At 35.0% G+C, this 12,720-nt stretch overlaps 1 protein-coding gene across 1 annotated transcript; it reads left to right on the top strand.

Annotated features, from left to right (window-relative positions):
• Window positions 1–265: 265 nt before the first annotated feature.
• Window positions 266–12,212, top strand: LOC133323463 (tyrosine-protein phosphatase 3-like; the record flags this gene model as incomplete). The annotated part of the gene is made up of 2 exons (XM_061532388.1): window positions 266–1,073; window positions 12,091–12,212. Coding segments are annotated over exons 1-2 (930 nt in total), but the record flags the coding sequence as incomplete, so codon positions are not given.
• Between the last annotated feature and the right edge of the window lie 508 nt (window positions 12,213–12,720).

Genomic DNA, 12,720 nt, shown 5'->3' with positions numbered 1-12,720 from the left:
AAACAGAGTAAATAACGGAAACCTTAAAAAACTATGCGAAGAAAAACAATGACTTCGTCTTTTTATTATGAAATCTAATTAGCAACAAAATAAACAGAAGAAATCTGAAAAAAGCAAAAACACAATAACAAAAGCACTTGAACCGAGAAATAAAAAAAAACAATAATTTGTAGTATACAACAAAAAATCACATAGTTTCTGTGTTATTGTTGGTCAATTTTTCTGTTCACAATATCCCGCGCTACTTGAACATTTCAACAGAACAATGCCTTTAATTGTACAACGGCAGAAGAAACATCAACATCACAGCAGCATCAAAGCAGCACTTCAGGCCACTCAACAGCAACTGCAACAACGCCAACATACACAGGAAGAAAAACACACAGACAAAGAAGAACAAGAAGTAGAAGTGGTAGAAAATTGTACATGTGCAACAACTTTAGCTAATAATAAAAATACAAATAGCAATACAGAAACAGGCACCGCATACTCCAGTAGCATCACCAACAACACATCCTATATTAACAAAAACAACAACAACACCAGCAGCAGAATGAATCAAATGCCTTTTAAGCGTGCTGTTGTTCACAACATTCCAAAAGTTGTTGCTACCGATGTTATGAGTAAGACCTCCAGCAGTATCACAGCCATGAATGGCTCCACCACCACTATCGACAACAACACACCACCATTTGCAGGAGGCAATAGTAAAATATCGGAACTTTCTTTTTATGATGCTGGCAACAGAACAGAAACAGCAACAACAACAGAAATATTACCAACATTGCCACCGTCACAACCCATAATATCGTCAGCGTCGTTTTTTGGTGGCATTTTGGCATCGAGCATAACCAATACCGTCACCACCACTGCATCTTCACGACGACGAACTGCAGCATATTCGACATCAGCATCTGCCTCCACATCTATGTCGTCGTCGTTGCCATCATCATTGTTGTTGTATTCGCAAGTAAAGAAGTATTGCCGACGTTTTTTAATTGTAATTAGCCTCATTTGTTTGCTGCACTCGTGTCTGTTGTGGAATACCGCTGAAGCTGCCATTTCAAATCGAGGTAAGTGTTGCACTGTATTTTTTGTTAAGTTTTACATATACTACACTTCTTTAGTATGTGACAATAAATTTTATTTTGAAATGGAAAATTAAGTTCTGAAAATCTTAAAATACAAACCTCCTACAATTTCGTGGCAAGACGTGACTTTTTTTAAGAACCTTTTTAAAGAACTTCCTGAGCCAAAAAATTCGATTCCCGAGATAAAGGCGTGGATTTTTTAAAGAATATTTTCAAAAGCATTTTCGGAGCCAAAGGCATGGATTTTCTAAGAATATTTTTAAAAGAATACAAAGGCTTGGCTTTTTATACCCTACACAACTATGTTGTCAGGGTATTATAGCTTTGTGCAGCCCCAAATGTTTGTAACGCCGCGAAATATTGGTCCTAGACCCACTTTTAAGTATACCGATCGTCATATCTCGACTAGCTGAGTCGATCTAGACATTTGTGTCCGTCCGTCCGTCCATTATAATTTGTAAACACGATACAGGCCACAGTTATGGACCAATCTTCATGAAATTTTGCATGTTCTGGCCAATGAAGACCCCTATTGTTTTTGGTAAAGATCACATAATATTTAGGGGATGAAATGGACCAAATACTAAATATTTGTCGGTTTTTCTGGTCGCTCTAGAGGCCGCAATTACGGCGCGAACATCGGGAAATTTTACATGGAGAAGGCGGTCGGGCCAAAGAATAAGCTTGCCTGTTTTGATAAGGATCGGTCAATATTTAGCGGGTCAAATGGACCCTGACTTTTGTGTGAAAAATTACCAAATTCGTATTCTATTGCCTATATATTTGCCCCTGAAGGACATAGACCCCGAGAAACTGATCCAAGAGGAGTGGTTGACCTTTAAATTGATACCAATAATATGGTCGTACGTACTCAGGTGTGGGAGTTACACTTAAATATTTACAGGTTACGTATTCATATATTATTTAGTAACCTATTGCCACTCTAGGGGCGGAAATATAGCACAGATCACTTTGAAATGTAGCATGAGGTTCCAGTTATGGTCAAGGACAACGCCTATAATTTTCGGTGATGGTCAGAAAATAATATTGGGATGAAGTGGAACGAAAACTTAAATTTTGTGTTTTTTCGAGTCGATCTTTGGGCCACAATTGAAAGCCAAACATCACAACACAACCCACGGTGAAGGAAATCTGAACAAGTAATTAGAAGGGATGTACTGAATATTAGTAATAATAATATTTGTTGACCTCTTGTCGTCAAGAGGGCGTAAATATCGCGAAGTATTGCCCAAGCTCAGAATGTAGTACCGCAGAAAGTTAGATTTTCGTGGAAGTTGTGTAGGGTATCATATGGTCGGCCACGTCCGATTATACTGCTCCGCTCACTGGTTTAGGAATATCTTCAAAAAACACTTCCAAAGCCTAATGCGTATATTTCTTAAGAATAGTTTTTAAATAACTTCTTCACGAAATTTTGCATGTAGGATGGGTTGTGGCCAATTAAGACCCCTATTGTTTTTGCAAAAGATCGGTTAATATTTAGGGTATGCAATGAACCAAAACCTTTATTTTTGTTTTTCTGGTTGCTCCAGAGGCCGCAATTATGGCGCATCGTGAATTTTTGCATGGAGAAGGGGATCGGGCCAAAGGATAAGCATGGCTGTTTTGATAAAGATAGGTCAATATTTAGCAGGTCAAATGGACCCTGACCTTTGTGTGAAAAATTACAATATTTGTATCCTATAGCGTATAGATTTACCCCTGAAGGACATAGACCCGAGAAGTTTATAGTGCACGCAAGAGGAGTGGCTGACCTTTAAATTGATACCAAATTTATTGTGATGTGTACTCGGATGTGGGAGTTACACTTAAATGTTTACAGGTGCTTACGTACTCAGATATTATTTAGTAACCCATTACCGCTTTGAAATGTTTCACTAGTATCCAGGTATAGTCAAGGACAATGCCTATAATTTCGGGTGATGATCAGATAATAATATTGGGATGAAGTGGACCGAAAACGTATTTTTTTTTCGAGTCGATATACAGGTCACAAGTGAAAGCCGAAAATCACAAAACAACCCACGTTGAAGGGAATCTGGACAAGTAATTGTACAGAATAGTAGTAATATTTGTTGACCTCTAGTGGGTCAAGAGGGTGCAAACATTGCGAAATATTGCCCAAGCTCAGAATGTGGTGACACAGAAAGTTAGATGTTCATAGAAGTTGTGTCGGGTATCATATGGTCGGCCCCGTCCGACTATACTGTTCCGCTCACTGGTTTGAGAATAGCTTTAAAATAATTTCAGAGTCAAAGGCATGAACTTCCACAGCCATGCCTTATTTAAAAACCATTAAGGAAAGCAGTAAAGTCGGACGGGGCCGACTATATGATACCCTTCACCACTTTCGGTATATTCAAAAAATGTATTAGGATTCATCGCAGTTTTAAAGGACCGCTAAAATGAAAATGGATCCATAAACATGTTATTCTGCAACCGACACTAAATTTTTCATTTGGTCAGGTATAGAAGCTATATCTAAATCTGAATCGATTTTCAGGAAACTTAACACACATCATTCCAGACCTAATTCACTACGCTGTGCAAACTTTCGTACAAATCGAAAGATATATAGGGACTTTGGTGGACCATCGGACGAAAATATATATGGGAGCTATATCTAAATCTGAACCGATTTTTCCAATTTCAATAGGGGTCGTCCTTGGGCCAAATAAGTGACCTATGCCAAATTTCATCCAAATCGGATCATAAATGCGACCTGTACGTTCTATGCACAATAGGAACTGTGGGTCTATCTCGCTTCCTTTTGCCTTTTTTATAAATTATATATTCTTGATCAGAATAAAGTGCTGTGTCGATTTACACATCTCTCTCTCTCTCTCTCTTGAAATAGCGATATAGATTGCAAAATTAGAGAGAGAGGATCATTTTCAGCATAGTTGGCTGTAATTTAGTATTTAGGGTTTTCATTTTACAGCAAATCTCTACACAGAAACCATCAATATTGTCCCATGTTTCGGGGTACTTGGGAATTTGGGAATGTTTTAACTGGAAATATTCCAACCAAATATATTCGTCAACTTCTTAAAGTTGGGAGTTTGGTTTGGTTTTATATTGTGGGTTCCCAATTGTTGTAAATTCTCAACACTAGTCAATATTGATTCCCGCTTTGATATAAGCACCACTATTTTGTGTATTGAGGATTTCAGACATCTTTTTTAACGCCACGCCAGTACAACCTGCACGTCTGCAAGTTGGTGTTTCGTCTTCTATCTCGGTGGTGTTTCGTCTTATATATCACCTGGAGGCCATACAATTTTGGCCAGACCAAACTTATCATCTTATTTGATTATAGGCATTTTATCGTATCTTAATCTGGCTTGTAGTTATTGCTGGAACTGGTGATGACTAAATCTAAAATTAAAGGAACTATTGCTGGAACTGGTGATGACTAACTCTAAAATTAAAGGATTTATTTTTATTATTATCCCGTTTATATGGAATTCAATATCATGTTTTTACGATTTGCCCTGAAACTCCAAAACGTTATGAAGTAGTATTTCCTGTAATTCGTTTTATATCACCACCTTTCCCTCACTACCATTGAACCATTACTACTTTTTTATTTAACACTATTATATTTCATTCCCTCCATTTCATTTTCCACGTAGCCTGATTATCTCATGTACTCTCCTCTCCTCTATTCCGCACCAAAAAACAGCATTAAAAATTGGTCAGCACGATGAAACATTTCGGGCAGTGATTTACAATAAAAACCGAAAGAAAAAACTCACGAAGAGTGAAAAAACTCGTAATAACTCTCTATAGGTTGTTAATGTGTTTATTTGTTTCTTGTTGGTAAATAGAGCAGAGCAGAAATGTTGTTTTTTGGGGTTAAATGTAAAGTAGGGAAAAACGTTATCGAGTTTTTTCTTTAAGTGTTATATTTGGTTGTTGTTGTATTGTCTGTTGTCCGGTACGTATTTTCGTGGGAAATTTTGTTCTACTTATTTCGTTTTTTTCTTGTATTCCGCAAATTTAATAAGCTGTTTAACGAGTCATAGGGAGAGAGTTTAAATTTGGGGAGTAGCTTTTTTATACGAAGTCGGATTTATTGGTGCCAGTTGCATAGGGAATTTAAGGTATTTTTGGGGAGGAAACAAAAGTAAAATAATTGTGAAAATTGTGGGATTTTCCACATGAAATATTATTCAGGTTAATTTATTTTAAGGGGGTTGTATTGAAATAATTGTTTTACACTTGAGGTGGAAAATATTTTGATAGACCTAGTACTTCATTCCTTGACAAAGTACTTCAATGATCATGGAATAAATTGTGAAGCAATTTAATTAGGATTAGGGGTAAACTATTTGTCCCTGATGCCTGCACAAAGTTTTTAATTTTTCTATTTTGGGTTTAAATGCAAATTTTATAATAAAGAAAATACAAATTTAAAAATTTCGATTAATCCTCACAAATGGTTTTCATTCCTTTCATTTTCACATAAAACGTGACTCTAAAACCAATATATACAAAAATATGTTTTCTCCCATAAACACACCCATCACATCACATAACCAGTCAAATAAAAGAACAAATCAAAACCAATCATTTTTATACCCTTCACCACACAATGGTACAGGGTATTATGTCTTTGTGCATATGTTTGTAACAGGCAAAAATAATCGATATAGGCCCATGAACCATGCATAAAATCACATTCTGAGTCGTGCATGTCCGCCCGTCCGTCTGTCCATGTTAAATTGTAAACAAACGCACTTTGTTGACCTAAGGACGAACCCTACTAAAATTGGAAAAAAGCGGTTCAGATTTTGATATAGCTGCCATATATTTTTTCGTCCGATTTAAGGTATATGGTGTACCAAAGTCCCTATATATCTTACGATGTGCACAAAATTTGGCACAGCGTAATGAATAAGGTCTAGAATGATGTGTGCTAAGTTTCGTGAAAATTAGTCCAGATTTAGATATAGCTCCCATATATACCTTCGTCCGATTTAAGTTAAATTGTGTCCCAAAGTCCCTATATATCATTCGATTCGCACGAAATTTGGCACGAACAATGATGTGTGCAAAGTTTCATGAAAATCGGTTCAGATTTAGATATAGCTCCCATATATATTTTCATTCGATTTAAAGTAATTGGTGCACCAAAGACCCTATATATCATTCGATTTCCACGAAATTTGGCATAGCGTACTGAATTGCGTCTATAATAATGTGTGCTAAGTTTCATAAAAAACGGGTCATATTTAGATATATCTGCAATATATATTTACGCCCGATTTGAGGTAATTGGTTCACCAAAGTCCCTGGAAATCTTTTCATTTGCACGAATTTTGGCACAGCGTACTGAATTAAGTCTAGAATGATGTGTGCAAAGTTTCGTGAAAATCGGTTCAGATTTAGATATAGCTTCCATATATATTTTCATTCGATTTTTGGTCATAGCTCCCGTATATATTTTCGTTCGATTTTAAGTAATTAGTGCACCAAAGTCCTTGAAAAGATCCATAGCTAGGCCGATTGACACAACGTACTGATGTAATATAAATAAGTCTCTGGCAAATTTCCCTGAAATCGGCTCAGATATATATATGTAAAAAAAATGTGTCGTCTGGAAATCTTTTCTACTTTCCGTCTTTGGTTCGTTGAGTTTGTTATTCAGTTTCGGGTTGATATTTAATCCTGAAGCCATAAGTGTGAAAAAAAAACACGAATAGAATTGCTTGTGCAAATGTCAAAATATTGGTGCGTATTGTTCGCTACTCTTGGCAACAATCACAGGCATATCATAAATTTCGGAGCGTCTGTATACAGAGTTCAAATGCTTTAGATTAAAACAAAATCTCAGAAAAACGCACAACAATATTAAATGAAATAGGTCGTGAGCAAGGATGCTTTCTCCTGGCAACAAATGCAATATCAAATCCGAGTAGGAAAAAATCACAACTTGTTTCATCACAGCATCATCGTTTTTTTTTTCAATTCCTGTGACGTCACCATTGGTAGCCTGCCACTGACTATAACAGTCATATGCATAACCAACGTGAATATCCTGCGTTTTTTTTCCCAAAATCTTTGATATGACACAGCTGTGTGTGATTTGTCTCACATTTATTCATCTTTCATGTTCCATACACCATGTGTGCGAAACTGCCTGGCTGACTGGTAGTTAGGTTGGTGTGTTGCCTGTCTGGTTGGTTTTAGTAGTGAAGTTTGATTTGATATATTCATTTGCGGTTTTGTTTTCAAAACATATTCAATTGAATTGTTGAATATCAGAGTGATAGAATGAGGTTTGGGAAGTAGAGGGGGAAATTCACACGAATGAAGGTAAATTAGAGGGGATTATTTATAAAGTACTTGGAAAAAATTTTTAAAAAAATTGAGTTTAGATCTTTGAAAATATTTTTTAAAAATTCTAACATTCAAAAAATATACGCAAAAAAAATAATCCATGCTTATTTGACTGTTGGTCCTTGAAAAAAATCCTCGCGTATAGGCTTCATGGTCCTTAAAAAATATTCTTTAAAAAATCCATGCTTATTAGCATTTTGATCCTTGAAAAATATTCTTCAAAAAATCCATGCTTATTGGCATTTTGATCCTTGAAAATTATTCTTTAAAAAATCCATGCTTATTGGCTTTTTGGTCATTGATTTTTTTTTAAATCCATGCTTATTGGCCTTTTGGTCCTTGAAAAATATGCTTTAAAAAATCTCGCTTATTTGTTTGTTGATCCTTGAAAAATATTCTTTAAAAAATCTAAGTTTGTTTGTTGGTCCTGAGAAAAAAATCGTTGTTTGCCCTTGGAGAATTTTCTTGGAGGATATTACTTCAAAAATCCACGCTTGTAGAACACTCGGTCCTTGAAATCAATTTAAAAACAAATCAGGCTTTTTGGTCTTTGGTCGTTTAAATCCACGTTTGTAGAACACTCGGTCCTTGAAAGCTATTTAAAAAATCGAGCTATTTGGTTTTTGGTCCTTTAAAAATATTCTTTAAAATATCACCGTTTGTAGAGCACTCGGTTCTTGAAGAATATTAAAAAAATCAGGCTTTTTGGTCCTTTAAAAAAATTCTTTAAAAAAATCCACGTTTGTAGAACACTCAGTTCTTGAAAATTATTTAAAAAAATAAGGCTTTTGGCCTTTGGTCCTTGAAAATATTCTTAAAGAAACCCACGATTTTGGTCCTAGAAAAATATTATTTAAAAATTTATGCTTACAGTGCACTTGGTCCTTGATAAATATTATTTAATAAATCTAGGCTTATTTGTCAGATGGTCCTTGAAAAATATTATTTAAAAAATCCACGCTTAATGTTGTGTTTGTCCTTGAAAAATATTTTTAAAAAATCCTCTTACAAATTATACATCACTCCAATCTGTACTTCCCTTTCTCCTGTTTTTGCCACAGGATTTTTGTGAACAAAATGTGTTTTTTATTATTTTTTGCTGCTAAACGATTATTTTCGTTGAAGTTTTCAATTGTTTCTAACTGCATGTTTTTGTGTGGCTTTGAATTTCATCAAATATATATTTCAACAACCACTAACCAACTGTAGTTCAGTTCTGTTCACAACTAAAGTTGTGATGGATAGTTGCGGTGATGGTGGTGTATACTCTTACTCGTACCTGGTAATGCCATATTCCAAACCCACGGCAAACATTCAAAATCAATGCATTCATTTCACACAGGAAAAAAAAGAACCAGTTCTCTTTTTTCCTTCATAGTGGAAAATTTTCGGTTATCAATTGTGCGGATCTGAGCATATAGAAAACATACACGTTTTTCCATTGAATGTGACAAAATGAGAAAAAACGAAACGCTAAAAGGCAGTTGGAAAAAGTGTATTTGGGCTTTATGATAGATGGCTCACACTAACACTCTCCCATCTAAAGCACACACACAGGGAATTCATAATGCAAAAAATGGACAACTACAACAACAACGGCTATATAGCAGCGACAAACAATGAAACCAAAATGGAAATTGAAAATATCATATTACCCAGAGAGATTTGTAACCGATATTAGAGTATGAAACAAATATATTTGCAATTCCAACTCATACATCACAACAGCGTAAAATAGAGAACAAAAACAATAACCAACAACAACAACAAAAAGCATCTCATGGCATAAAACCATATCCATTCAAGTAAAACCTTTATTGCTGCATAGATGGAGCTTATAATCCACGAGTTACAGACACAACAAATCTAGGATAGATATCTGGATATATTTTTTCCCCTGTATATGCCACTGGCTTGAAGCCTGATCGAAATAACAACGTGTGTTCGATTTTTGTTTCTGCTCCTTGTTCTTTTATTATTTGGGGAATTGGGTTCCATTGAATTTTCCCATTACCATTGGCGCTTGGAACACATCTGTCGATTGGGTAGCTGTGCATTTCATTGTTACAGAGAATACCAGAAACACTTGTTTGTATCTTGTTGACGTTGTTGTTGTTGCTGCTGCTTTTTTATTCGCTATATTGTCTTTATCTATCGTTGGCTCGTTCAATATATATTTTTGTTTTTGTTGTTTCGTTGCCGTTACCAAACCACTACTACAAGTGTGATTTAACCGTTAGCAAATAGAATGTCAATCTGACTAATAAATAACTTTGGAGGATTTGTGGCACAAGGAAATACCAAGATTACAATCGCCATATCCACATATGTTGCAGCTAGAGCTATAGAGCTTTTGCGATTGCTACAGCTATTTGCTATTGTATTATTGTAGGTCATATCGCCGGAGGGAATTTAATACCAAGACAATTTTGATTGGTATGTGCTCAGCTCAGCACCAACCAATAACACCAGCAATGGAGAAAGTAGTTTTTTTTCTGGGAAAATGGAATAGAAAATATTTTTTAATGGATTTTCGATGGCGAAGGAAAAGAAAGGTGATGTAGATTATTTCAAATATCAAATTGGCATAGTACGGAATTTGAGGATTTGATGAATTAATTTTGTAATTAGAAAATTGGAAATTTTTCATAGACTAAGGAATTAAGCAAAAATAAAATTTCCATAATTTCTATATAAGACATAAATCCACTCTTATTGCTGTGTTAGTCCTTGAAAAATATTCTATACCTTCCTTGAAATATGTTCTTTAAAAAATCCACGCTTATTGGTATTTTGGTCCTTGAAAAATATTCTATACCTTCCTTGAAATATGTTCTTTAAAAAATCCGCTCTTATTGCCGTGTTGGTCCTTGAAAAATATTCTTTAAAAAATCCACGCTTATTGGTATTTTGGTCCACGCTTATTGGTATTTTGGTCCTTGAAAAATATTCTTTATATGTTCTTTAAATCCACGCTTATTGGTATTTTTGTCCTTGAAAAATATTCTTTAAAAAATCCACTCTTATTGCCGTGTTGGTCCTTTAAAAATATTCTATACCTTCCTTGAAATATGTTCTTTAAAAAATCCACGCTTATTGGTTTTTTGGTCATTGAAAAATATTCTTTAAAAAATCCACTCTTATTGCCGTGTTGGTCTTTGAAAAATATTCTTTAAAAAATCCGCTCTTATTGCCGTGTTGGTCCTTGAAAAATATTCTTTAAAAAATCCACGCTTATTGGTATTTTGGTCCATGAAAAATATTCTTTAAAAACTCCACGCTTATAGGCCTTCTGGTGCTTGAAAATATTCTTTAAAAAATCCACTCTTGTTGGCCTTTTGGTCCTTGAAATTTTTTTTTTAAATCCACGCTTATTGGGCTTTTGATACTTGAAATATATTCTTTAAAAAATCCACGCTTATTAGCTTTTTGGTCCTTGAAAAATGTTCTTTAAAAAATCTACGGTTATAGGCATTTTGGTCTTTGAAAAATATTCTTAAAACAAACCACGCTTATAGCCATTTTGGTCCTCGAAAAATATTCTTAAAACAAACCACGCTTATAGGCATTTTGGTGCTTGAAAATTTTTTTTTTAAAAATTCCACGCTTATAGGCATTTTGGTCCTTGAAAAATATTCTTAAAAAACACGCTTATAGGCATTTTGGTCCTTGAAAAATATTCTTAAAAAAACACGCTTATAGGCATTTTGGTCCTTGAAAAATATTCTTTAAAAAATCCACTCTTATTGGCCTTTGGAAAATATTATTTAAAAAACTTCACGCTTATTGGTCTGTTGATCCTTGAAAAATATGCTTTATAATATTCCGACAGTAGTCCTTTAAGGTCTCCTATCTATCTGTTATTGTCGAGTTTTCAGTGAAATAACAATCCACCTACCAAACAGGAAATAATATCTTTCCCATCTCTTCTCGTTTCTGTTTTTCATAACCGTATTGTTTGCCATCAACAGTATTTGCTTCCCATATTCTATTTTTGTTTATTTTATTGTTTTTTAAATGCCCATAAAACAACAAAAACTTATAAAAACACACTCTGCAAAAGAATTGCCAAGAAACCACCTAACATTCTTTTCATACGTTTTTAATTGTTTAATGTTGGCAACAACATTGAGTCAACTTAAAAAACAACAGCAACATATACGAGAAAACTTCAACTACAATGGAAAACAAAAAACAATAACAACAACAACAGCAAGAGAAATTCTTCAACTACAGAGAAAAACGAAAACAATTGAAGATCCCATTCAAATTTATCCAAGTCTTGTTCTCTATGGAATTAACGCGCACCACTAGCCTGAATTAAGTATAGTAATTGTGTGCATAGAGCACCAACACATGCAAACACACACGCCCACTCTAACACATTCACGGGAGTGGCATATGAAATGGAAACTTTTTACCTTTTGTTGTCTTTAACATTAGAACAGGAACGTTCTTGTTGACAATGAAAGAATGAATGAGGTGAGGGCGGGAGGTAGGCATGGAGGATGTGGACACATATACATTCATATATGAAATATGAACATGTATAAGCAATCTAGCTGTATTTGTATTTGGATCCTGGGAAAACCGTTGTGAAAAATATACACACACTCACAATCCATATGAACAGGAAAAGCCAGCAAGAAACAGCATCAGCATAGTCGTCATTCCCCCTCATACTGTCATCATCATCAGCGGCAGCAGCCGAATCAGCAACAGCAGCATCATCTGGCAAAATGGGTGAAACGTAGCGTAAAGTCAAACAGGAAGCTTTAAGCTTAAACAATAGCACGCGAACTGAGTCGTCTGTGTCGACGTTCAGAACGTTCGTTGCCGTGCGAATATTTTTTTTATTTTTGTTTTTCGTTTTCTGCCAAGTTAAAAAGCAAACGGTGCTTGCAGAGTAGTATTAAAAGTTAAACACTAACATCCGTAGCTTAAATAGACCAGCAGACATATACACCCAATGCGCACATACACACAATCGCATCATATATACATACTTACAGATGTGTGTACATATTTGTATTAATGTAGCTGTTTGTTGGAGCTACCACCCCTCCACCCTCTTCGTTGGCTTAAGTTTTGCAATTGTATAAGTGCTGAAGGGGATCCAACTCACTTTTTAACAATGTTAAAGTTAAGAGGCTTGTCATTAAAAAACAGCAAAAAACGAAGAAAGGAAATGTGGGGAAATTCAAGTGGTCGGAGGGGGAAGAAACATAAATTATGAAATTTAAATAATTTAAATTTTAGTGGG

This window comes from Musca vetustissima, unplaced genomic scaffold (assembly GCF_032173495.1).
Source record: "Musca vetustissima isolate MV318-11 ecotype Yass unplaced genomic scaffold, APGP_CSIRO_Mvet_v1 utg15378, whole genome shotgun sequence".
In the NCBI taxonomy this organism is placed as follows: domain Eukaryota; kingdom Metazoa; phylum Arthropoda; class Insecta; order Diptera; family Muscidae; genus Musca; species Musca vetustissima.
Note: the sequence above shows the minus strand (reverse complement) of the source record. Positions and strands in the feature narration are given on the sequence as shown.